Here is a 23,759-nt window from a genome sequence, read left to right as displayed (position 1 = left end):
TTATATATTATGTATTTTTCTTTGAAGGCTGCTGAATTACACCATGAAACAATAAAGATAGGAATGAGACGTTAAAAGAGCCGCACGAATGTGAAATTAGCAAAGACAATACTCTTATTAATATTTCTACTACTTATAACACTTGAGTACTTTATTGGTTGGAAAAGTACAAAAGGTTTATTCAATTTTCAATTTCTAATTTCTAATTTCTAACTTCTAATTTCTAATTTTTAAATATGGTACAAATCATAAAATACACATCCAAGAATAAACAAGAATACTGGTTTAATGCGATCGTACAATTTATATTTTTTATGGTAATATGTATAGTATAAAAGTATAAAATGAATTTATATTTTTATTTACCAACAATTTTGCTTATCTGTAAGCAACATTTTCAATATTTTTTGACAAATCAATCTCATAGTGTGTGTAGGAACTATAGATGCGTATAAAATACAAAGTATGTGATCACTGTGTTTAACAGCATGACATTTATGATATTCTGAACACAGATATATTTCTTTTGTACTGGTAAACTTCCAATTGTCCTTCTTTGTATTATCTTCAGATATTGGAAATAATATAAACGTTTCAACAGCTTGATGGTAAAATGTTTTTAGTATGTCTAATCTGTGTGATCCACTAATTCTAGTTTTAGCATACTGATCATTTTTACAGAGTATAAATTTTTGCACTTTATAATTTACTAGAAGAAACCTGAAAGAAACAGAGAAAAATATATATAATACAATCGCTATTCCTTGATAAATGTTCCTCTATAAAATTATACATGCATAATAATTCAAAATAGTACCCAAGTGCTTCCGAATCAAAATTGATTGACACAGGTAAATTCCTTGGATAGCACAATTCAGCGCTGTTCAAAGTATCAAGAATATTTTTCCAACACTGTACAGCCAGTCTCTCTACCTCTGATAATTCTGGATTTGGTCCACATAATGCTAATACTTCGATATGATTGATTAATGTAACAGATACTAATCGGAAAGCCACCTGTATTATCTGATATGTTACATCCACAACTTCTTGTTTTAATAAAGTAGCTTTTATAAAGTTCGTTTACAAGAGTACTTACATTAGGGCTTTTGTAAGGTAAAAATACTGGGATATCGCGTGTTGTACAAACGCCTTCAACGGTGACAACTGTTATCAATAACTTCCTTTCTATAGGATTCAAGCTCCACCATCCTTCTGTAGCAACTGCTAAGCAGCCATGTATTAAAATACAACCATATATGGAATCTAAACATTCCATGTAGCTTTCTAAACAAGTCTTAAATACATTGTTTATTTAATATACAAAAAGTTTAGCATATTATATAAAATTTTTATTACCTGCAGTAAATTATTTTCAAGGCACATAATGCACTCTGTCATATTGATGATATCGGTTTTTAAAGAAATTCCATCTCCCACGTCAAGGCACTGTAATAAATTATCGACAAGTGGACTGCAAGAACGCACGTCTTTCTTAAGTTTTTCTATATTCTTTGCACTCTTTAATTCATCGATGCCAACAAACAAAATCATTGCACCAAAAACAGCATCAAGAAATTGGTTTAGAACATATTTTGTGGTCCCATTCGCGATGACTATCAAAGTAATGCTTTGATCAAATTCTTTCCACATGACGGTAGTATCTGGTAAATCTGTGTATAGCAATTTAATGTCTTGTGATTTAAGGAACATGTGGATACCGTTCAGTGAAGCTATTTTAGAAAAGGTCATCTGAAAAATACAAAACGATATTTACAAGGAATTATTCTAGAAAGTTTCACGAGGACATTTCTATATATAATGCAGTTTACCGTATCTCCTTCTCCTTTCTGTCGAGAGAATAATGGAATTCCTCCGGAAGATGTTAAACACATAACGTGAGCTACCATAATGTAACAATGACTTTGTTTTATCTCATTCAAATACCTGATAGTGCGTATATAATGTCATATATAAAGTACATTCATTGTCAGTATAGAAGAACATTATTGTTTAGTATTATTATTCTTCTTTCAGAATATAAAACACCTAATTTTATTTTATTGTTTGGCTTTTACATGAAAGTAATATAAACTAATGGATAGGTTGCCTTATTTCATATACTAAAATTAAAATTGAGTAAGTTTTTTACCTTTTTATTTGAATATTCGGAATTGGTATTTCAATTTTTATTTTATTATAACATGAATATAAAATAATAATTAATTTTTTATTTCAATAAATGCATTTACAATTATTTTAGTGAATCGTTTCATAACCTGTACTCTAATATCTGTATATAAATTTTTGCTGAAACATAAACTTCTAACCAAATTTTGATTCAATAATGGACAACTTTTTTAGTGTTTTGTTGTTTAAATAGAATCGAATAGTATACATAGATAGCGCAAAGAGCAACAAGCAATGGTCGGTGATAGGAACAAATACCTATTTTATTGATTCCTCAAAGACTTATTAATTTGTCCTTTTTCTGATTTATTTTTGTTAAGATTTGAATTTTATACAGGTAAAGAAACTCTTTATGCTAAGTTCGACATGGTTTCATCGAATATAATCATATCGTCGAGGATCAAAACTCTGAGAGGTTCGCAATAGTAGGTACTATTAATTTACCATTGCCTACTGTACATGGTATATGTCGTACGTTGTGTAGGTTGTATGTTGTATGTTGTATGTTGTATGTTGTATGGTGTATGGTGTATGGTGTATGGTGTATGGTGTATGGTGTATTGTGTATTGTGTATTGTATATTGTGTATTATGTATTGTGTATTGTGTATTGTGTATTGTGTATTGTGTATTGTGTATGATATATGTTGTATGTTGTATATTGCATGTTGCATGTTGCATGTTGCATGTTGCATGTTGCATGTTGTATGTTAAATATTATATGTTGTACATTAGATGTCATATGTTGTACACGAGACTATACAACATTAAACACGAGATACCAATCAAAGTGTTTACTTAAGCTAGGGAATGTCTAAAGTTGAGAATTGTGTTATGTGCAGTAGATAATTTTTCCGAAAACATAATTTACGGGTGAAATTTCAAAAATGACTTAACATAGACATCGATTTTTCCTGTTTACCGTTTACCGTTGTTCAATTGAATTTCGATAGATTTATGTTTAATTTATGTCTATTTAGATTCTCAACACCGTCAACTTTAATAATTGAATGGATTTGGAAAATCACTCGTTAGGTGAAATTATTTGAATGGTAGAAAGGATAAAGAAATGAAAAATATATTTCTGTCGGACAGTTAGTTTCTGAAATTAGTGTTGGTGCGTTTTTGCCCTTTTTTTTAGTTTGGTTGTTCAAAAAGAATTGTTTTGACACGACTAAATTCTTATAATCACGGAATAAATAAAGATGATGGGTGTTCAACAGAAAATTATTAACGTGAAAATGTAACGTTAAAATAAAATGAAGCTTGACCCAACGTTGGCAATAAATGAAGAATAAAACAGTTTCATTGACAGGAGAATAAAATAATTAGTAGAATGTTAAAATGAATTTGGCATGAAGAACTAGTTTGAAATTATTAAAGAAATGTTTGAATGGGCAATCTTTTCAATGTATCTTTTTGGAAATGATCTTTTACCTTTCTCAACAAATTACAAGCATTATTTATAAAAAAAAATTCTAACATCAATTATGTAGACGAATTTGTTTTTTCACGCACAAGCTCTGTGTACACCGTAAATTACGAAAAAGAGTGTCAAGTCGGTGTAGGAATGTGGCACTTCAAAATGGCTGCCAGTTACTTTAGTAATTTACGGCTGTATCTTTCTTTGTTGTTGCTGATGTAATTAAGACTGTGTATCGAAATATCGTAGAATTGATTTTAAGGAGAAATAGTGAAGTAAACGTTTTATATACACATTACCCTCATCACATGGATTCTGTGGAAACGTGAGAATAGAATATGCTCTGAAGTCGTTCTCTCTCCCGATTGTTGCATCGATCGAACTTATTTCAAGAGATTTCTTCACGAATGTTTTGCTGTTTGCCAAGAAAGTGTGTTAACGTAACTTATTCTACATTTTAAAAAATACTTTGGATCGAGTAGATACGTGTCTAACGAATAGGTTAGATTACAGATCGATCTTAATATTATGCACAGAGATACAGAGAAACGTTTGTGAGACTACGTACGAGTGTATTTTATTCGATAGTAAATGCTGCCAAATTATATATACATATACGTTTACGTTTACGTATGCATGTACATACACGTACACGGATAGATGCGCATATACATACACGTACACGTACACATACCAGCACGCGCTCGCGCGCGTGTGCGTGCGTACCTAGTATGTATACATATATTTCTATGTGCATGTGAATGTGTATGTGCAGGTATATATGCATAGGCATATATGTGTGCGCATGTGTATATTATGTATATATACATGTGGGCGTTTGTGCGTGTACGTGTGTGTACGTGTGTGCGTGCATACGCACATGTATATATGTACATATAATTATGGATAAACCGATGAAGCTTGTGCAATGGTTAAAACCTTTAAAATAATTAATAAGCTATTTCGGTGCTCACCGACATTGAAATTAATATAATTTTCATAGTGTATCCAATTGCAAGTACTTGGATCGAATATAGTATTACTATTAGCAATGTTCACTGACATTTGTGATAGAAATCGATACATTTGTCGTGCAAGACGTATCGTTCAACCATTGAAAAGATACTGTGCAAAGACTCGTTAACATCAAGCTGGTTCAGTAAGCATTCTGTTTTTACATTTCATCGTAATTCTTGTACAGAGACCTCTTTATTCCGATTGTAATTCTATTAATATAATTATAGAAATAAAATCGTATGTTGCTAATATCTGTTATCGCTAAGTAAACTGAAACTATTTCTGTGGTTAGAGCAACAAATTTTATTGGGACAAGTAATGACTGTGAACAATCGATTACGAAGCATGTTAAGAATTTACCGTAGGATCGTTGTATTGCTCTAAGAATATGTCATAATATTATGTTTTAGATGTATGTATGCGCGCTTGTGTGTGTATATATATATATACATATATATGTCACAGCCAGATTAAAGCTAGGTCTTAAAGGGCCTAGCATGGGTCACTATGAATCCACCCGCGGTTAGTAAATCGAGCACACGTGGCTCTGGATATCATCAGAAGGCATTGGCTGAAATTCGTAATTCGTTGTTACCCTTTGCAAATATTGGAGGAGCAAGCGAAGTAGGTTCCAGTGCTGCAAGTACTATATCTACTTTATCTACGACAAGCGGCATTAGTTCTGCCTCTGGGCTTAGCGGACTCTCCGGAGCTTCTGGTTCTAACATTGATAAATCGGATCAACGACAATTATTGGCACAATTATTAGCGATGGGATATTCCGAGGTACGTAACGAAAATGTAGTAAATCAAAGGCTTTCTTTTCCTACGAATATATATATATATATATATCCGCGAAGAAAGAAACACCACGGAGAACTGACAGGTCGAATTTTCAATTACACAGGAAATAGCATTACGCGCTCTGAAGTTGGGTGGCTGGCGCTTGGATGCAGCCATAGAATTTTTGAAACAAGCACAAGGAGAATCTCTGAACGGACTCAGTAAATTAAATACGAAGCTTATAAGGAAACCCAGCCTGGAAAGGGAATTGAATTTGCAACGCGGCAGTCCTGCGTTGGACAGTGGAGCTGGAAGCTCGCGTTCCGATAGTCCTCGCTTGACGGAGCTCAGTCCGCATCCGCAATTGAGCCGTCAATACTCTCCAAGTAATTTTGTAGAACGAGAACCGCCGCCTCCTCCGCCTCCCAGATGCAGTTCAACGCCACCGCCACCGCCACCGCCACACGTTCCGTACAATCAGCCAAATGTACCGACTAACATGCAACAAATGCTGAAGCGTATGTCTCCTGCTCCGGTGGTTCCTACGCGGCCACCTCCCACTACGCCTGGCAATACCGGACCCATTTCGACGTCGACATCGGTCAGTCTACCGCAACGAGGTACGAGCCCGGTAGCGAGTTCGAATAACAATTCGAATCGTCAACCGATGATTGTCCAGAACGGACCGCAAGTTCAGCAACAGCTTTCCCAGCAGATACAGGCTCTCAGTATATACCAGACGGGTAGTAACAGTTCGAGCACTCAAGTCGAACCACCACCTCCGTATCCTATAGTGTCTTCTTCGTCGGCTGGACCGGTGCAACCACCATCTTACAGTGTCTCTATACAGAACAGACAGAGTCCGACGCAATCTCAACAGGACTATCGGAAAAGCCCGTCCTCCGGAATTTACTCCGGGCCAACGTCGGCCGGCTCGCCCAGTCCTATTACCGTTTCCGCTATGTCGCCGAACGCGCAATCCTCTATGGCCAGACCGACCCCGTTGCAGGCTTGGGGCGCGCGACAGGCGAAGACGCAGCCACCGATAATCATGCAGTCCGTGAAGAGTACTCAAGTACAAAAACCCGTGTTGCAAACCGCTATTGCTCCGACGTCGCCGCAGCCTATCTCCACCACTAGCAATACACCTCCTCCTCCGCCGTCTTACGCTTCGTCCATTCAACAGAAGCAGCAACAACAGCCGCAACAACAGCAACACCCACACCAACACCCGCACCAATTACAACACCCGCATCAACACCCACACCAACACCAGCACCAACACCAACACCAACACCAACACCAACACCAACATCAACATCAACACCAACATCAAGCGGTGCAACAGCAGCAGCAGTCACAGCAACATCAGCATCAGCATCAGCATCACCAACAGCAGCATCAGCAGCAGCAGCAGCAACAACAACAACAGCAACAACAACAGCAACAACAACAACAACAGCAGCAGCAGCAGCAGCAACAACAGCAACAACAGACTCAGCAACAGACTCAGCAACAATCGCTACCGCCCGCGTATACTCCGGCGAATAACGTTGGCACAGCGACCGGTAACAACATTAACGTAGGTGTTCCGGTAGGTGTACCGACCACGGAACCGCCAAGCTACGCGACGACGATGCAGGCATTGGCAGCGCAACGAGGAATACATCATCCGCTTCCGCCCCCTCCGTACGGAACACCGACCGCGGAGGAGCCCAGTGGTATAGCAACAGTAGAAAATAACACGACGCTGAGGTCGTCTCCGGTTGCGCATCATCCTCCGTTGCAAAGAAAGTATTCACCCGCGGATAATTGTCAACACCCAACGGATACTTCGTCCCTGCCCCCGGTAACGTCGACCTGTCACACCAGTAGGAGTAACAATAACAGTAGCAATAACAACGCCGGTAGCAACAATGCCGGTTGCAATAGCAACGGTAGCAATAACGGTACCGCTACGGTTCCCACTATAGTCTGTACACATAATTCTAGCATCTCCACTACCGCGACCACCACCACCATCACCACCGCCAACACCAACGTCAACACCAACACCAACATGAACGCGAACACCAATAACCATATCAACAGCAACACCAACACCAATACGAACGCCAACACGAACACCAACACCAACACCAATGTCGGTATCAACGCGAACACTAACAACAACAACACGATTGCCGTTGCTGCTGTTGCTGCTGCTGCTGCCGCCGCCGCCGCCGCTGCCGCTGCTGCTGCTGCCGCTGCTGCTGGTAACACCGCTACTACCACTACACCCACTATCACCACCACTACCACCACCACCACTACCACCACTACCACTACCACCACGGCTACCACCAACCACAACCACAATCACAACAACAACAATAACAACAACAACAACAACAACAACAACCATCATCACAACCACCACCACCACCATCACCACCACAACAACAACAATAACAACAACAACAACAACAGTCACAATAACAACAACAACAACAACAACAACAACAACACCGGCAGCGGTAATAATAACAATAACAACAATCATACGACAGAGAGCAACGGAGCGAAGGGCGGCGGAGGGAGTACACCTTCTTCTTACAAGATTAAACATCAGTCTCCGATACCCGAGCGCAAGCACATGAGCAAGGAGAAGGAAGAGGAACGCAGGGACTGCAAGGTTCGCAACTATTCGCCGCAAGCGTTTAAATTCTTCATGGAACAGCACGTGGAAAATGTATTAAAGTCTCACAAACAACGACTGTATCGTCGGCTTCAGCTGGAAACAGAGATGGCCAAGATAGGTCTCAGCGCGGAGGCGCAGTGTCAAATGAGGAAAATGTTGTCGCAAAAGGAATCGAATTACATCAGGCTGAAGCGGGCAAAGATGGACAAATCGATGTTCACGAAAATCAAACCGATCGGTGTGGGCGCGTTCGGGGAAGTGACTTTGGTCAGGAAACTGGACACGAATCAGTTTTACGCCATGAAAACGTTGCGAAAAGCGGACGTGCTGAACCGCAACCAAGTTGCTCACGTGAAAGCTGAACGAGACATCTTGGCAGAGGCTGACAACGAATGGGTAGTGAAACTCTATTATTCCTTTCAAGATAAGGACAACTTGTACTTCGTGATGGATTATATTCCTGGCGGTGATCTGATGTCGTTGCTGATCAAATTCGGAATTTTCAAGGAACCGTTGGCACGATTTTACATTGCCGAGCTTACGTGCGCGGTGGAGAGTGTGCACAAGATGGGATTCATTCATAGAGACATTAAACCGGATAATATCTTGATCGACCGGGACGGACACATAAAGTTGACAGATTTTGGATTGTGCACGGGTTTCCGGTGGACTCACAACTCCAAGTATTATCAACAAAACGGTAAGGCTAAAGATGTAATATTTTTCAAGTTTTTTCGATCGTTTCGAATGTCCGTCGTAGTCGAGGAGAACGCGAGTGATCGAAACGAAACGAAACGAAATGAAATATTAAAGAATGTTGTGGACACAGGTCACGGGAAACAAGATTCCATGGATCCCGCCGACGATTGGAACAACGAGTGCCGTTGCATTCAGTTGAAGCCGCTGGAGCGCAGGAGGCATAGAGAGCATCAGAGGTGTTTGGCGCACTCGTTGGTTGGGACGCCAAACTACATTGCACCGGAAGTACTACAAAGGACAGGGTATACCCAGTTGTGCGACTGGTGGAGCGTCGGTGTAATTTTGTACGAAATGTTGGTCGGTTCTCCACCATTCCTCGCCAATACTCCGGCCGAGACGCAGTACAAGGTAATTTGTTGAAAAGCTAAAAAGGATCCGAGTAAAAGAAGCGCCGTGGCGACGACGAGAAACCGAGATGCGTTGCGGTAACCAGGCTATTCGCGTTACTGGAGAATGTTTTGATTTGCAGGTGATTAATTGGGAGACGACTCTGCATATCCCAAAGCAGGCGAATCTCTCTGCAGAAGGTATGGATTTGATATTGAAGCTTTGCGTTGGTGCGGATCGCCGACTAGGTAAGAATGCGGACGAAGTAAAGAGTCATCCGTTTTTCGCAAGTATCGATTTTGACAAGGGGCTGCGTCGACAAGTGGCACCTCATATACCTCGAATACAGTATCCCACCGACACGAGCAACTTCGATCCTGTCGATCCCGATAAATTACGGAATTCCGGATCGTCCGATTCGAACAAGTCGGACGAGCTGTTGGATAATGGGAAGCCGTTTCACGGTTTCTTCGAATTCACTTTTAGACGATTTTTTGATGACGGTGGTGGTCCTGCGTACCCTAGTCGAATAAGCTTAGACGATAATGACAATCAAGGCCCTGTTTATGTATGACGCTAGATTTCCAAGTATCGGAAGTTTCGCAAGTGTTGCTGGTCCCCGAGAATAAGGTGATTAATTCGTGATATTTTACGTTCGATCGTAAAATCTTTGTAAATATTGTCCGAAAGCAATTTCGATTGAAACGAAATTTGGATTGGTAGTTGGAACGGTGAATAGAACACCGTGAAAGATGTTAACATGAAATTGTTACTGTGGATTCAACGAACACGTATACCGTACTATAAGATTGTGTAAACGAAAACAAAAACCCTCGCGCTTGTTCCTTAGTTCTGACCCGTTGTGTACGTCCGTGCGTTTCATGATTCCTACCCCTACTTGACTTTCTTCTGCTGTCTCCCGAGGTCCACGTTCGTTTTTTATCTCCTCCGTTCCCCTCCCCTCCCAGCCCCAGCCCCGGTCCCCTCGGTCCCCTCGATCTCCTTCATGTATAATTTCTCTCATAATAGGAGATATGTTGGATACACATTTTCCGAATATCCAAGTTTTCGGTCCGAATCAATCGAAAATTACAACGATGGCAGGACAGAATTAGACGTAATCGCAAAATCCAAATTTATGGGCATTTATCGTGTGTTTATAATACAATTTTTAGAATTTTATTGTTACATCGTTACGCAGTATAGCTTGAGGTAAGATGATAGCTTTTACAATTTTGTGATTTTTCATAAAAATGTACGATCTTTCCAAAACTGTCTCCAATTCGTTTACGGTGAAACGTATACACAATTTCAAATACAAGTGTGAACATAACGGTGATTGAAATGAAAGAGAATAAATGATCAATGGCTAGTGTATATATATATATATATGTATACTTATATATATATATATATATATATATATATATATATATATATATACACACGCATATATACTACACGCAAATGCAAATATATATTTATATAGACACGCGTGTGTATTATATATTTGTATTTGTATTTGTATTTGTGGGAGAAATGATATTGTGCTTGCCATTCTCATTTGAATTGGCTTCCGTGTCTATCGGAAACACAAGTTTGTATGTTTCAGCAAGTACTGTGATATTGCAGATAATTAGAATAATGTGGCTTTTAAATGTATCGACTTTATTTAACTTCTTTCTTTTTTTTTATATTGAATGCTATTACAAATAATTATTACTAAATATTAATTATTATTGTATAGATATTTGAATGGATGTAATGTGTTCATTGTATATTTTATTCAGCTTTTAATCGTAAAAATCTCTCTCTCTCTCTCTTACTTTGTCTCTGCTCTGTTTCTCTCCGTTTCTCTCTCTATCTCTATCTCTATCTCTATCTCTATCTCTATCTATCTCTAGCTCGTCGCTCGCTCTCACCTTCAGTTCCCACTCCTACTCCACACACTTGTACGAGTTCCCCCGAATCGCGTGCACGCGGGCACATCTGTTACACTTTTGAATACCTCTTCTCCAGGTTTCTTACTTTTGAACAATATTATCGATTCGCTATCGCATCGTATACAGTACAGATTTTGTATGTCTCTTGTATCTTTTCGGCTAAACTAAGGATAATTACGTTTAAGAGAATTTCCCGCAAGGAGAAAAGACGAGCAGTTTGAGAGATTGGTGGCTACACGAAAAGATTATTAATATAATTCATGTAAAAACGAACGACTAATCTAACGAACGATTGCTTTATTTACATTTTCGTAAAGGAGTTTTTATCGTTTGTAATCTACTTCCTAACCAGTAAGATTTACCGAGTGTACGTGTATCGAAGAAATTAATTGATCGAATCTATTGGTTGTAACATTTGTAATGCAGAGAAGCATAAAACTAGCTACGAGACGAGACGAGACGAGACGAGACGAGACGAGACGAGACGGTGACGCGTCATGTTCAAATAACATTTTGTCGTATTATTTGCACAAAAGATACCTTCGCAAAATATTCCCCTTTTTGTTTCTGCTTTCCTTCCATCCAATTAATCAGTTGTTCCCAATTGTTTCTGAGTACCAACGATATTAAGATCAATGGAATTTAACGTTTAGTAGCGTCGATTGTATAATAATGTTGTTAATTTCAATTAAAACAACGTGTATGATTCGATAATTGTATTCTGAAATTTTCTTATTGTTATTCTATCCTGATATCGAGTATATTTCTGTACACCTTACCCGTCGATTATTCGAAACGGATTCCATAGTTTTATTCCCGTTTATTTTGGTTCTTCTCCCCTCCCGTTTGCTTTCTTCTCTCTCGTTTCCGCTCGTGATTACCGTTTCGTCTTCTTTGTCGATTGCGTTCGATCGAAAGTCGTATGCAGCGAGAAAGAAGATTGTGTTGTTCTATCGAATGCAATGAAATTCGTTCGAGTTCGCCGACCGCGTTCGTTTCTCCTAGTTAAACGATGAACCATTCAACCGTTCAACCCGATCAATCTTTTGGAATACTATCATGTATCCACCTTGTCTAGCACGAAATAAACGACTTACTGCTAAACAGAACAATTAAGCGAGCAACTAATAATACCAAAGGGATTCACTCTTGTTATTGTAAAAGTAATCCTTGTATACTGTACTAATGAATAATATTATCATATTTGTATACAGAATTTCACACATGTAAGCTTAGATGTTAGATGTATGTGAAAGAATGGCACTAGACGAACGGCTAATACAAACAGCTAGATCAGCTGCAAAATATTTCTATTATTTCGAACAGATGATGCGAACACACGCACAGCAATCAATGTTCGACGCCAATTTTACCCATTTCTCGATTATTCCTCCGACAGATTTTCATCCGGCACACCAACGACCTGTTCTCCGCTTCTAAACCAACTGAAATCGAACGATTATTTACGCGTGCAACGTGTAACGCTCGACGAGATTTCTATTCGAACAAATTTACAGTAGACGACATTCGGTTATATTTACCTAAAGTAGCCTTAATATTTTTATACCATGGCATATTGTAAATGTACATGAATATTTCCTATCATTTGTCAATATTATCTGTATAAAACTGTAACGTACTCTATTCGATAATTAAATGTTGCGCCAAGTTGGCTGTGCTCAGCTCGCCTCGCTTCGTCTCGTCTCGTCTCGTCTCGTCTCGTCTCGACTCGTCTCGTCTCGTCTCGTCTCGTCTCGTCTCGTCTCGTCTCGTCTCGTCTCGTCTCGTCTCGTCTCGTCTCGTCTCGTCTCGTCTCGTCTCGTCTCGTCTCGTCTCGTCTCGTCCCGTCCCGTCCCGTCTCGTCCCGTCTCGTCTCGTCCCGTCTCGTCTCGTCCCGTCTCGTCTCGTCCCGTCTCGTCTCGTCTCGTCCCGTCTCGTCTCGTCCCGTCCCGTCTCGTCCCGTCTCGTCTCGTCTCGTCTCGTCTCGTCTCGTCTCGTCTCGTCCCGTCTCGTCTCGTCTCGTCTCGTCTCGTCTCGTCTCGTCCCGTCTCGTCTCGACTCGGTTAGATTCGGCTCGGCTGGGATCGGATCGGTTAGACTAGGCTAGAACAACTAATCGTGAATCGCAACACTGTTGCAGGTGAATGTTCTTGCTTTGTTTTATTACTTTACAGGTTGTATTTAATGCAGTTACATTATAATATAAAGATCTGCTAATTTTCATGCGAAAGGAAAGAGATTTTCCATTATACGATTGTATATTTTGTAACATCTTTTTCTCTACTTTTGTAATTATATTACGAAAGTGAAACAGAGAGGCGTTACTCGTATTGTAAAGGACTTTGAAATATCAAATTTTGTATATATTTTCAATAATTACTTATTAAAAATGCATTCAATGCTCACCCGTGTAAATGATTTAATTATTACTTCTGAAACCGGTAGAAATACATTTTCAATGGGAAACGATGTATTTTCGAAGAAAAAAATCATAAATTCAACAGCTCGCGATTACGATGAACGTTGATTAAATGTAGAAAGATTTTTGCAGACTACAAAGAAAAAGTCGAAATTGAGGAAACCTTTCGTGTAACGAGTGCGAACGAATACGAAATAACTCGAGTTCGGTCGAATATCAGTTATAATTGAAGTATTCCAAATTTTCGCGCGTTTTTGAACACGCCATCGGTAACGTTGCCGTTCTGTAGATAATTCATCAAGAATTTCGTTATAGTAGAGAAACTCTTTAATGATTTAATCACGTCAGCTGGAATGACATACGTTTTATATGAAAGATGTCTTACCAAATCACTTTAACGTTTAAACCGATAATTTTATCGGAGGTTTTTTGTTCAGTGAAGAAATGCTTGTACTATTGACCGTTTATGTAACTCTAGTCTAATACTTGTCGCTTCTTCCAACTCATTTCTGTATATACTTACTTACTGTCGGTTATTCGCTTTCTTAGAAAGGAAATCAATTTATTGGAAAGAAAGAAAATAAAAACAGAAAATCTTTCGAAATGAATCGTGTTAAAAAACTTTTATCAAGCAAAGAAACACGAGATTATTTAATGAGGCAAGCCATACAGCGTTTGTACGCGCGTACATGCATTCATCGACAGTATTTTCTCAGTCAGCGACTAATATATTAGAACTGGTTTCATTCATAATCCACGTTTATTCTGTTCAAATTGATTGATCATGTCTGAATACTTGAATATCATTTTCTCATTATTTTGTTTCAGCACGCATTTTTGGGGACCAGTAGCCAACTGGGGTATTCCAATTGCTGCGATTGCTGATATACAAAGAGATCCAGAATATATCAGTGGAAAAATGACACTTGGTTAGTTTGGCATTTTATTGTTTCTATTAGTACAAATAAAACGCTTTTACTGGTATAACTTTCATAAATTCAATAAATCGCGATCAAAAGAAACTTGAAAAATGTTCAAACGTTTATGGAATTTCTATACTTTTCTTTTCTATTTATACATTGTCTTTGACATGCCACGTCTTCTGTGTTATTCTTCTCATAGTCGCAAAGTAGAGTCGAAAGAACATATATATATACGCATGGATTATCAATTATTAAATTTCTCCAAGTACGTACAATAAACCTCTTAAACACTTACATTAATTTCTTTCAGCTTTGTGTTTATATTCTGCAATGTTTATGCGATTCGCGTTGAAGGTGCAACCACGCAACTTGCTCCTCTTCGCCTGCCACTTTGTTAACGAAGGTGCACAAATGACACAGGGTTTCAGATTCATTAAACATCAATTTATAGGCAAGAAAGAGTAATAATTTCATATAATTATTCTCCCATTCATAAATGTACAAACCTCTTGTTATCTTTTGATCGATTTATCATCTGTAACATGCAGTACTGTGTCGCATTAAAATTCAGTAGGCAATTCTCGAGTTACACAGTGACATGTACAGTTTAAATGTAATCTGAATTATTTTGAAACTACTCGTATATTTTGTGCATCTATTTGCAAAGCTCAAGTTCAAAGACATTGAAATCAAATACCAAATGTTAAAATATCTAACGCGTAACACGAACAAATGTTAACTTGATACTTACTGGAAATAAAAATGTTGAAATAAAAAAATTGCAATTGTTATTCTTTTTAAACGAACGGCATATGTTGTATGTCGATCAATATTTTTATCCTATTGGAATGATTAGGGGAAATAATAGAAAATTAATTCGTAAGATTGTACACGTGATGTATTATTAATATATAAAAGGTATAAAATATACTTACAATAATAATCTTTAATGACAATGTTTGTTATGGCATCAGTCTCAACAGTGATGCAATTTGTATATAAAAATTATATAAAAATCGTATAAAAATTGTTCACAGTATTGAAAAAAACGACCATTGTTTTATCATTTGAATATTAGAATATCTAAATATGTATTCCTATGTACGTACGTTTCTCGAGTGTCAATATATTAATTATAGTCTCTCAAAGCGAAATTAACGCTAAAAACTATGTATCTATATTTGGACGGATTATACTGTTCCTAGTCTATCGTAAACGCGTCGAATTAGAAGTCCATGTCGGTGGACGGAATCGGATTAGAAAAACGTATGTCTACTAAAATACGTGTTGTACAATTAATGCCTAATCAGATAATACAATATTACTGAGGTAAGCAACAATATCCAGCTAATTTGGGTGGACGAAGCACCAGCTAACCGACATTTGAACATATCGTACCTACAAAACAGAACAATTAAATCTCTCATTGTTTCTATTAGCTTAGTCGAATATATACATATATCGCAAACGAACAACAATTTCACTGACCTAGTTTCTTGATCGTTGATTAGATTATTGAATTCAGCTTCTACCAATTGACCATCATAATAGGTAATTAGATCTTCGAACGGATATTCAAAACCTTGTTTGCATTCGCATTTGTATCCACCTGTTTCAAAACCTCGGCCAAGAATAGGTACGCACTGTATGGACAAACAAGAAAAAGAAACGGAGTGTTAAGATTTTTGTTTGTTGAAAATGATGTAACTAAATGAAAAGAAAAGAAAAGAAAAGAAAAGAAAAGAAAAGAAAAGAAAAGAAAAGAAAAAAAGACAAGACCAGATATGGGGTAGAAATAGAAATAGAAATAGAAATAGAAATAGAAATAGAAATAGAAATAGATATAGATATAGATATAGATATAGATATAGAAATATGTCTCACGTATGATGTTTTCTTATCACACTTGTGGGTACCCTTAAACGCATTTGGAGCGTAGAATACATCGTCGCATTGGTTAATGTCCAGCTGAAGCAGGTCCATGGTAACAGCTACAACGCCTCTGTAAAGATTTTAATATAAAATGCGATTTCGCTTCTTCCTTTTCTTTGTAATGGAACTGGTTTTCTATCCCCGTGGAGTACCTCGGATTCGATCCCGCATACACACAACACGCATACTATAACCCCGTTCAAAATGTCCATATAGGCAGAAATACTTACTTGAATTCCAGTTTCTCTTTCAAACTGTCCCAACCGAAAAATGGGGATGCATAGGTAATTACCCATTTCTTCACTTTGCCGTTACAGTCGAAGTACGGAGTTGTCCAATGGCCGTGATTCAAATTTGCTGCCCTGAGGAATGTTCTCACACATTAAAGTAAGCTCCCCCCAATCTCACGCGCTAAATCCCTTTATACTTTGATTAAACGTTGCATACACGTACAATGTGGACACGTTTATTGTTTCGATATAGAATAAACGCGCGCGCGCGCACACAGTCGCAGCGCTATACGATAATAAAATTTTCTTGTCTCTCGCATTCTTACCTGTAAGAGTCTGGATAGTGTTCGTATTTTTTCAGATACTCTCCAGTTTCGTTGTACCGAATTTTAATTTTCATATAATATTTCTCCAGCTCGTCGAAATTTGTTGCCCACCTTTGTTTCAATACTTGAAAGTAATTTTTCTTTGTGTAGACTTGGTCTGAAAAGGTGTTTGTTCGTTGTGTGCCGTTAAACGGTGAGATTTTATCGAGAAACAGGATTGTTACGTAATGAACATAACGCATATTTACCAGTATCGTTCAGTCTGGCTAAATCTTCGACTTTGAATTTTCGCGTGTTTAGTTGAGTTTTATAAGCGTACGGAGCAAAAAAGGTTCTATTGGTGAACTTGTTACGATCCCAAAATGTTCCAGCAGACCAGATTTTCGTGTCCCCGAGGACCAGAGCTAAAGTTTCGCCAATCATTTGATCCTCTGTAAGGGGTCTATCGGCTACCCTTTTGCCGGAATAAACTTCCTGGGGGTCGGAGATTTGTAGAAATGCGCTAATAAAATTTGCCAATCTCGTCGCCATTTTCGCTTCATTTTCGAAGAACTCTTTCACGCCGAAATCTATATCTCCGCGTAATGTTAATTCTTCTTGCTTGTAACTGTAACCGTGTATTCTCCGCATAAACTCTGAACGATTTCAGGGAAATTCAGAGGGAAGTCGGCAGGGAAACAATTATAACGTACCTTTTGCAAGTTCGTGAATTCACGCTCAAAATAAATTTAAGGGCTCGATCAATGTTCATTTTCTCGGATCTCAGCGCTTCTGGTCCCACAGAATAATTTCTATAATGGTAAAACTGTTCAAGATATTTTTCTCGAATATGTGGTTTCGCTTTTTCCCATTGTACTGGCATTTTATGAATCCCTGAAACATCGAACATGCTCGGTATGTTATATGAAAACATCGATATATAATGTAGCGGAGGTAAAGAACATTGCGTTAAGAAGATAGATTTTACATCCTATCTTGGTACAATCGAATCCATTATAATATTGTTCTTGAGTTGCCCTCTCCACAATTTCTCCAAGATATGGCCGTCGTACTACGGTCGGTAGCCTAAATCCTGGTTTACATCTGCACTGATATCCACCTCGACGGAAACCCCAACCGTGTAACGGTTCACACTGTAGGGTTGAAACAAAGTGAAATTCACAAATAAGTTAGACTGTATTCCAGTTTCTTCCATGTCTAATACCTCGGTGGTTTCTGTTTTGCATCTCGTTGTGTTTGCAAATCTGTTGGGTCCGTTGTTTCCTTTCCCCTTGGGGCACTGATTTATATCTATTCTTTCAAAATCCATCTCTATTACCGATATTCCAGTATATCTGAAACGAATCGCACCAATTATCTTTGAGACTAATATTTCGATAGATTACTCGACGTTCGATTAGGATTTCCCACGTACGTCGGATATTCTATGTGCCTAAAACCTGTATGTCTCGGATAAATGTCCGCGACGGGTACAACTGCAGCGACGAGCCATCGATTCGATCTGCCACAGTCGAAATATGGTCTAGTCCATTTCACTGGTCCAGGATATTCGTCGGCACCTGCATAGAATTGAAGATTAATCGATTAATCTTAATTTATACGTTTCGCTTAGCTTTATTAGTTCTACCGTGCGTAGTATACCTGGTGGTCCATGAAATGTAAAAGTCTCGTTAGTGTTATTAGCGTATCGAATTTCAACTTGGTACGTAGTTTTAGTATCGTGTCTTTTCTCAACTTTGTCCGGCAACCACTTTTTGTACCTAGATTTATAAGATAAACAACACAAAAGAGAAGTAGAAGATCTGTAGGTTTATAGATACTTCGATAAGAAATTTCATTTATTTACCATTCGTTTATGCGATAATAATCGGTAGTATAATCTTCGCTTAGTCTGTCGGTTGCAAACGCTCCAAGATCCTGTACGGTAAACGTGTTTCTCGTAGATATTCTCTCCAAATGTATCTGGTCGTTGAAATCGTCAGCTCTAAATGTTCTTGGTGCAAATCTGGGCATGGTTTTGTTAAAGAAGCCCCTATAAGATGGAGAGTAGGACATATTTGGGGAGAAATAAATAGCAGAAGCATTTATATGTGGATTTGCGGAAACATCGGCGACTGTCGATAAGAAGTAGTACATCATGCCTGGATCGTACGTATCGTTGATTGCTGGACGTATGAATCGTGACTGTAATATGTAACTCCAGAAGAATGATCTAGCAAGTGCCATGTTATGAAGATGTAACAAAGCAGTCCTGTTCGGAAATACAGGGTTGATGTTTATATCTTTGATATCGGGTAAATGAGAGATCGAATCCTCTGGCAAATAAAGGTCCCCGAGATGTTGGATGGGACAATTGTCTTTGTTGATTTTATCCATTTTGAAGCGAATTTCATCGAAAGCATCTCTGGTTTGCCACTCGTATTGGCCGACAACGCCCAAACAACAGAGACACACGATCACCGTTACATAGATTTTCAAATTAACGCATTCCATGTTTTCGATGGATTATTAGTCACGTCCCGATATCCGTAGCATTATTGTGTACCGATCCGTTGAAACGTAAACAAGAGCAAGACAAGATAAACGAGCTCGAAACGAGAGGAAGAGAACTGCTATCCCCGTGACACGCAACTTTCGTTCACATCCCACGCCGCGTTAGAGGCACATTGAGAAACGCGTAAACACACCCAATCCGCTTGAATCGTTTTCTACGTTCGCGTTCTGCTTCGAATATCCTATAGGCTACATGTTGCTTCGGCTCTGACGTCATTGATCCTATACCGAGTTTAATGTAACTTTTCTGCTGCGAGAACAACCGTGTAAATGCTAATTTCTAACGCAACTGCATATTATCCTATTAAATGGAAAGTGAACAATGAAAAATAACCTAATTCAAACGACTGACCGATCGAACCGACGCGAAAGTAACGAGTATTTCTGTTCGGTTGTAGGTTAACTGTTTCTCAGTGTCCTAGAGGTGAAAAAAGGAGAAAAATTGTATTTCAAGGTATATACGTTTACATCAGTCTCGGAAGAAGAAAGAGAAAAAATTAAAGTATAGTTTAATGTGAAATAATATTTAAATATCTTTTATCATGATAATTCTCATAGCACCTTGGTCCAACGACCCCCGACCCCTCCACCCGAGACTTGACTCGCCCAAATGTACGTACGAGTATTCCGCTAGCTGCGGTATTATTGTCCCAATACAGGTTCACCCTTATTTATCTGCGAAAAAAAAGAGAGTCTCTCATACCTAAACAAGTATTTCGAGGAGACAACTTGCTGGGGGTCTGCTGGAGCCTTAATGCGCCTACCGTGCATGCATCTATATCCTGAGAAAATTTTTCTGATGCATCGTTCCCGGTTCAACTCTTAACGTTAACGTGGGAAATATTCTCCAGAGGAGTCTTTAGACATATAATTTATCGTCGCTGCATTTTCTTATGTGACAGTACAATACAATGTTTATATAATAATTTTTAGTTATTATTACGACTATAGATACAATAATTAAGTGTAATGTCCACATTTAGAAGCATTTTCCATTTTCCATTTCCAACTCTCGTTTCTGTATCTATTGAATTTACGCTCTTTGCCTTTTCTCAAAAGTTGTACGTAATTTCACATTGTATACAATATTTTTCATATGATAATAATCTGCAAAAGTACTGGTTCAGATGTTACCATTTCAATGTTACAAATATCTACATAGAACATAAAACAAAGTAGTAAGATCTAAAAGCAAATGAGGAAAAAAAACATAATTAACGGGTAATAATGTAATTTTGTAATGTCGAATGAAGTAAGTTGATATATAGGTATTTTTTTGCTTTAAAATGCCAATCTTTTATGACAGTGGCTCCAGAGTCGAGTAAAAAGTGCATTGTCTGTAGAGAGTGCTGACAGCTAAGTAATGAGAGATAGAAAACGTGGGGGAAGAAGAAAAAGAACACACACACGCGCGCACACAGGCAGACAGAGAGAGAGAGAGAGAGAGAGAGAGAGAGAGAGAGAGAGAGAGAGAGAGAGAGGGAGGGGGGAGAGATCATGATAAAGGAAACAAATAGAAAGAATCGATTAAATAAGACAAAATGAGAATGAGAAGAGAGTAGGACAGTAAGCAGTGTAAAAGAAAGAAGGAAGGTGAAAAGGAAGAGAAAAAAGAAAAAAAAAAGGTAAGAGAATGAACGGAACGAAGAAGGAAGAAATCAGCAATGTGACGGTTAAATAAACGGTTTAATCGACCAATGTTGCATGATCAATCGACTTGGGCAGTATTTCTAGCAATAATGAATTTTTGATATGATATTTACAAAAATAAGAATAATCGTTAAGAAAAGTAAAAAGTTCCGACGGAACAGGTTTGTGCCAACGAGTGTGCAAGCATTACCTTTCTCTGTCGCTCGTTCTTGTTTGAGGGACGCGGGTGCGTGTTCAACCAGACAGGCGGTTTACGGTTGAAATCAGGACCGTATCTCAGTTTCTGTGACCTGTTCTCTTGAAATTTAAATAGAATTTACACAATTTATTAATTGTGAACTGCAACGAAACAGCATAACGCTTCTGAAAACATTTATACGGGGGACGCAAACGTAAAGATATGTGTCGGTATAAATATTAATCCCTACCAATCGCGTTAGGAAGACAGTGGCGTTAGTTAAGATCCTGCTGGGATTGAAATACATGCATTTAATTAGACATCTCCAGATATTTTGCTGTATGGCAATACGTTTCTTTTTAATTCTGAACACAGGTTCTTTACGTGGTGCGAGTAAAGGAATAATATCTTTGATCTTTTCGTGTGGTTGTATACACGTACATTTTAATTTCTACAATTGCTTTGATACAAGTATGTGGAATATTGCTTGGATATTTGAAATATTCGGTGATACATAATAGAAATAAAAGTTGGTGCATCTTTTCATAGAATGCGAATTTTCAACAGGCTCGAAACACAAGCACGCAAACAGGCACGCGCTCGCGCTCGCGCGCACACATCTGTACAGTTGGGGATTCGTTATAAGCTACATGCGTATCAGGTGTTGTAACTTGCAACGCTTAAGCGGTATCAAGAAACTTTTCTAATCATAGGTATAAGTACTTTGAAATTTTGGGCAACGCGAAACGTTGGATAGATCGTACGTATAAATGAATTGCGGAGAATATGAAATTGAAGGGAAAAGCAAGAAAGAAGCGAGAGAATGGGAAATAAATGAATGAATGAAAGAAATGGCTGGGGAAAAGGAAAGAAAAAGAAGTATATGCATAATTGTTGAAAGAGGGCGAGAAGGTGAGAGAGAGCAGTAGGGGACCGAGAATTGTAGCGACGAGTCTGGCTAAGGCGGGGCTCGCATATACCGCGCGAAGAGAGGTAAGCGGTTAAATCGGATTGGATTGGGGCGCAACTAGCGAGCAAGCGGACGTGGAAACTGGTTTGGTTTTGTGGGGCTTGCACCACTGCACCGCTCTTTCAGTGAGACAGTCCAATTTATGCATTGCGGCTATGTAGGGACTACACGATATCAAAACGCTGCGCCCGGGCTTACTTCACTTACCATCATCATCGTTGCAATATTATCAGAACTTTGCAAGTGCCTACAAGATCAAATTCACTGCAGTACATCTCTGGTTATACAACACAGTGATTATATTTTGTTACGCGCATTGGAAAAGAGTGGTGTAAAATCAAACGCGAAAGTGAAGCAAGATACACGGAACACGTCCGAGTTTACGAAAATATTGGTGAATTTCAGAATATGAATTTTATACCAGTTGGAAGATTGTGACCGTTTTGTGACGTACCTGGTGCTTCGTTATAGAATTTGCTCAAAATTCATACGGAAAAGGCTTCAAATCTCGTACAGGTACATCATGTTTATACGTATCATTTGCAATTTCGTTGCTTATTTCTTAACGGCCATTTAAATATTATGTTCGTGTGATTGCATTTAAAAGAGGTTATGGTTTGTCGCGCCGACACAGTTGTCACTCGTACAGATAACCTTCCGTCATTCTTTTCCCTTTCGCTCTATATAAATATCGAAATATTTCGATATTTATTTGTTAGTTCGGAGTAATACGAATCGAACATCTCGTACACAGAAAGTGCATTGCGCATCTGTGTTACAGGACAGTACCGTAATGCTCTCAATTATTACTGATACGAAGTAGATTGTATTAGAACTTCGTACTTGCATACATCGAATTGGTTTTATTATACGAGTCGATTTTCGAAGAGGAATAGTGGTAGGCAGGCGAATTACTTGTTATATCTCATTTGATACGTCTTCTGTTGATGCGAACACATTTTCAAGTCATTTTCAAGTCATTTTCAAGTGATTTTGGGAACAGAACAGCAAACGGTTGCTGTAACTTTTCTTTGTTACATAAATTTCTATTATTTCTATTGTACAAGTCGGTTAAAATCTAAGGGAATAGTGGGAGAACACGAGTATTATTGAATAATAACAACGCGCATATATGCACATACTTGCGCGTGCTGCCAATATTTTTCAGACAATACCGTGAAATTGAATCGGTTATTGAAAAAGGACATTCCGAGAAAAAGAGAGAGTTTCGAAAGTTGGTGTGGTTAGGACAATAAAAATTTCAGTACGATACAATATACGATGTAGATATACAATATACGATGTACGGTAAACGATTGACAATAGACAATAGACGGTAAACGATACTCCGTACCTACTTATATAGGTATTATTTAGATTCGAGATTCATTACTTCGTGTTGGTGCATACTGCACGCGATCAACTTTTTCTTCTCAGTTTTTGCACGAGCCAATCAG

General features: G+C 38.4%; 4 protein-coding genes across 23 annotated transcripts; 2 read left to right on the top strand and 2 right to left on the bottom strand.

Annotated features, from left to right (window-relative positions):
• Nucleotides 1–222: 222 nt before the first annotated feature.
• On the bottom strand, nucleotides 223–4,594 carry fy (fuzzy planar cell polarity protein-like protein). Of its 12 annotated transcripts, none has more exons than XM_076370570.1 (7): nucleotides 3,627–3,752; nucleotides 2,153–2,325; nucleotides 1,833–1,947; nucleotides 1,360–1,752; nucleotides 1,100–1,297; nucleotides 818–1,026; nucleotides 223–720 (listed from the first exon to the last, which is right to left on the bottom strand). In XM_076370570.1, the coding sequence occupies exons 3-7, from the start codon at nucleotides 1,908–1,910 to the stop codon at nucleotides 363–365; spliced, it is 1,236 nt and encodes a 411-aa protein (XP_076226685.1). In that variant the 5' UTR covers nucleotides 1,911–1,947; nucleotides 2,153–2,325; nucleotides 3,627–3,752; the 3' UTR covers nucleotides 223–362. The 12 variants fall into 12 exon arrangements, with proteins under 12 accessions (XP_076226685.1, XP_076226684.1, XP_076226688.1 ...); XM_076370569.1 differs by lacking the exon at nucleotides 3,627–3,752 and adding an exon at nucleotides 2,449–2,586; XM_076370573.1 differs by lacking the exons at nucleotides 2,153–2,325; nucleotides 3,627–3,752 and adding an exon at nucleotides 3,912–4,594.
• wts (serine/threonine-protein kinase warts) lies at nucleotides 2,469–12,789 on the top strand. Of its 9 annotated transcripts, none has more exons than XM_076370549.1 (6): nucleotides 3,745–3,887; nucleotides 4,616–4,771; nucleotides 5,040–5,415; nucleotides 5,537–8,792; nucleotides 8,922–9,199; nucleotides 9,321–12,789. In XM_076370549.1, the coding sequence occupies exons 3-6, from the start codon at nucleotides 5,137–5,139 to the stop codon at nucleotides 9,750–9,752; spliced, it is 4,245 nt and encodes a 1,414-aa protein (XP_076226664.1). In that variant the 5' UTR covers nucleotides 3,745–3,887; nucleotides 4,616–4,771; nucleotides 5,040–5,136; the 3' UTR covers nucleotides 9,753–12,789. The 9 variants fall into 9 exon arrangements, with proteins under 9 accessions (XP_076226669.1, XP_076226664.1, XP_076226667.1 ...); XM_076370550.1 differs by having other exon boundaries at nucleotides 3,786–3,937; XM_076370548.1 differs by lacking the exon at nucleotides 3,745–3,887 and adding an exon at nucleotides 3,907–4,042 and having other exon boundaries at nucleotides 5,095–5,415.
• Nucleotides 12,790–13,812: 1,023 nt separating this feature from the next.
• On the top strand, nucleotides 13,813–15,242 carry Mpc1 (mitochondrial pyruvate carrier). The gene is made up of 3 exons (XM_031989597.2): nucleotides 13,813–14,199; nucleotides 14,369–14,469; nucleotides 14,774–15,242. Exons 1-3 carry the CDS (start codon nucleotides 14,144–14,146, stop codon nucleotides 14,926–14,928), a joined length of 312 nt encoding a protein of 103 aa, XP_031845457.1. The 5' UTR covers nucleotides 13,813–14,143; the 3' UTR covers nucleotides 14,929–15,242.
• A 102-nt stretch (nucleotides 15,243–15,344) lies between these two features.
• On the bottom strand, nucleotides 15,345–19,444 carry LOC116432523 (uncharacterized). The gene is made up of 12 exons (XM_031989585.2): nucleotides 18,798–19,444; nucleotides 18,593–18,711; nucleotides 18,366–18,510; nucleotides 18,156–18,285; nucleotides 17,919–18,084; nucleotides 17,644–17,824; nucleotides 17,200–17,558; nucleotides 16,952–17,108; nucleotides 16,626–16,757; nucleotides 16,348–16,465; nucleotides 15,952–16,106; nucleotides 15,345–15,861 (listed from the first exon to the last, which is right to left on the bottom strand). Exons 1-12 carry the CDS (start codon nucleotides 19,442–19,444, stop codon nucleotides 15,759–15,761), a joined length of 2,412 nt encoding a protein of 803 aa, XP_031845445.1. The 3' UTR covers nucleotides 15,345–15,758.
• Nucleotides 19,445–23,759: the final 4,315 nt, after the last annotated feature.

Source organism: Nomia melanderi, chromosome 9 (assembly GCF_051020985.1).
Source record: "Nomia melanderi isolate GNS246 chromosome 9, iyNomMela1, whole genome shotgun sequence".
NCBI lineage: Eukaryota > Metazoa > Arthropoda > Insecta > Hymenoptera > Halictidae > Nomia > Nomia melanderi.
Note: the sequence above shows the minus strand (reverse complement) of the source record. Positions and strands in the feature narration are given on the sequence as shown.

What these genes read in the sequence shown, in the direction of transcription:
- fy (XM_076370565.1), bottom strand. Translation starts at nt 2,891, where the DNA reads ATGCAACATGCAACATGCAACATGCAACATGCAACATGCAATATACAA. An exon ending in TTGAAAATAATTTACTGCAG is followed by an intron (nt 1,298 to 1,359) that starts GTAATAAAAATT and finishes AATGTATTTAAG; the next exon opens with ACTTGTTTAGAAAGCTACAT. An exon ending in TTTGATTCGGAAGCACTTGG is followed by an intron (nt 721 to 817) that starts GTACTATTTTGA and finishes TGTTTCTTTCAG; the next exon opens with GTTTCTTCTAGTAAATTATA.
- wts (XM_076370554.1), top strand. Translation starts at nt 5,137, where the DNA reads ATGAATCCACCCGCGGTTAGTAAATCGAGCACACGTGGCTCTGGATAT. An exon ending in TAGCGATGGGATATTCCGAG is followed by an intron (nt 5,416 to 5,536) that starts GTACGTAACGAA and finishes TCAATTACACAG; the next exon opens with GAAATAGCATTACGCGCTCT. An exon ending in CAAGTATTATCAACAAAACG is followed by an intron (nt 8,793 to 8,921) that starts GTAAGGCTAAAG and finishes TTGTGGACACAG; the next exon opens with GTCACGGGAAACAAGATTCC.
- Mpc1 (XM_031989597.2), top strand. Translation starts at nt 14,144, where the DNA reads ATGAATCGTGTTAAAAAACTTTTATCAAGCAAAGAAACACGAGATTAT. An exon ending in ACACGAGATTATTTAATGAG is followed by an intron (nt 14,200 to 14,368) that starts GCAAGCCATACA and finishes ATTTTGTTTCAG; the next exon opens with CACGCATTTTTGGGGACCAG. An exon ending in CAGTGGAAAAATGACACTTG is followed by an intron (nt 14,470 to 14,773) that starts GTTAGTTTGGCA and finishes AATTTCTTTCAG; the next exon opens with CTTTGTGTTTATATTCTGCA.
- LOC116432523 (XM_031989585.2), bottom strand. Translation starts at nt 19,444, where the DNA reads ATGGAATGCGTTAATTTGAAAATCTATGTAACGGTGATCGTGTGTCTC. An exon ending in TACATTTCATGGACCACCAG is followed by an intron (nt 18,511 to 18,592) that starts GTATACTACGCA and finishes AATTCTATGCAG; the next exon opens with GTGCCGACGAATATCCTGGA. An exon ending in ATCAACGATCAAGAAACTAG is followed by an intron (nt 15,862 to 15,951) that starts GTCAGTGAAATT and finishes TCTGTTTTGTAG; the next exon opens with GTACGATATGTTCAAATGTC.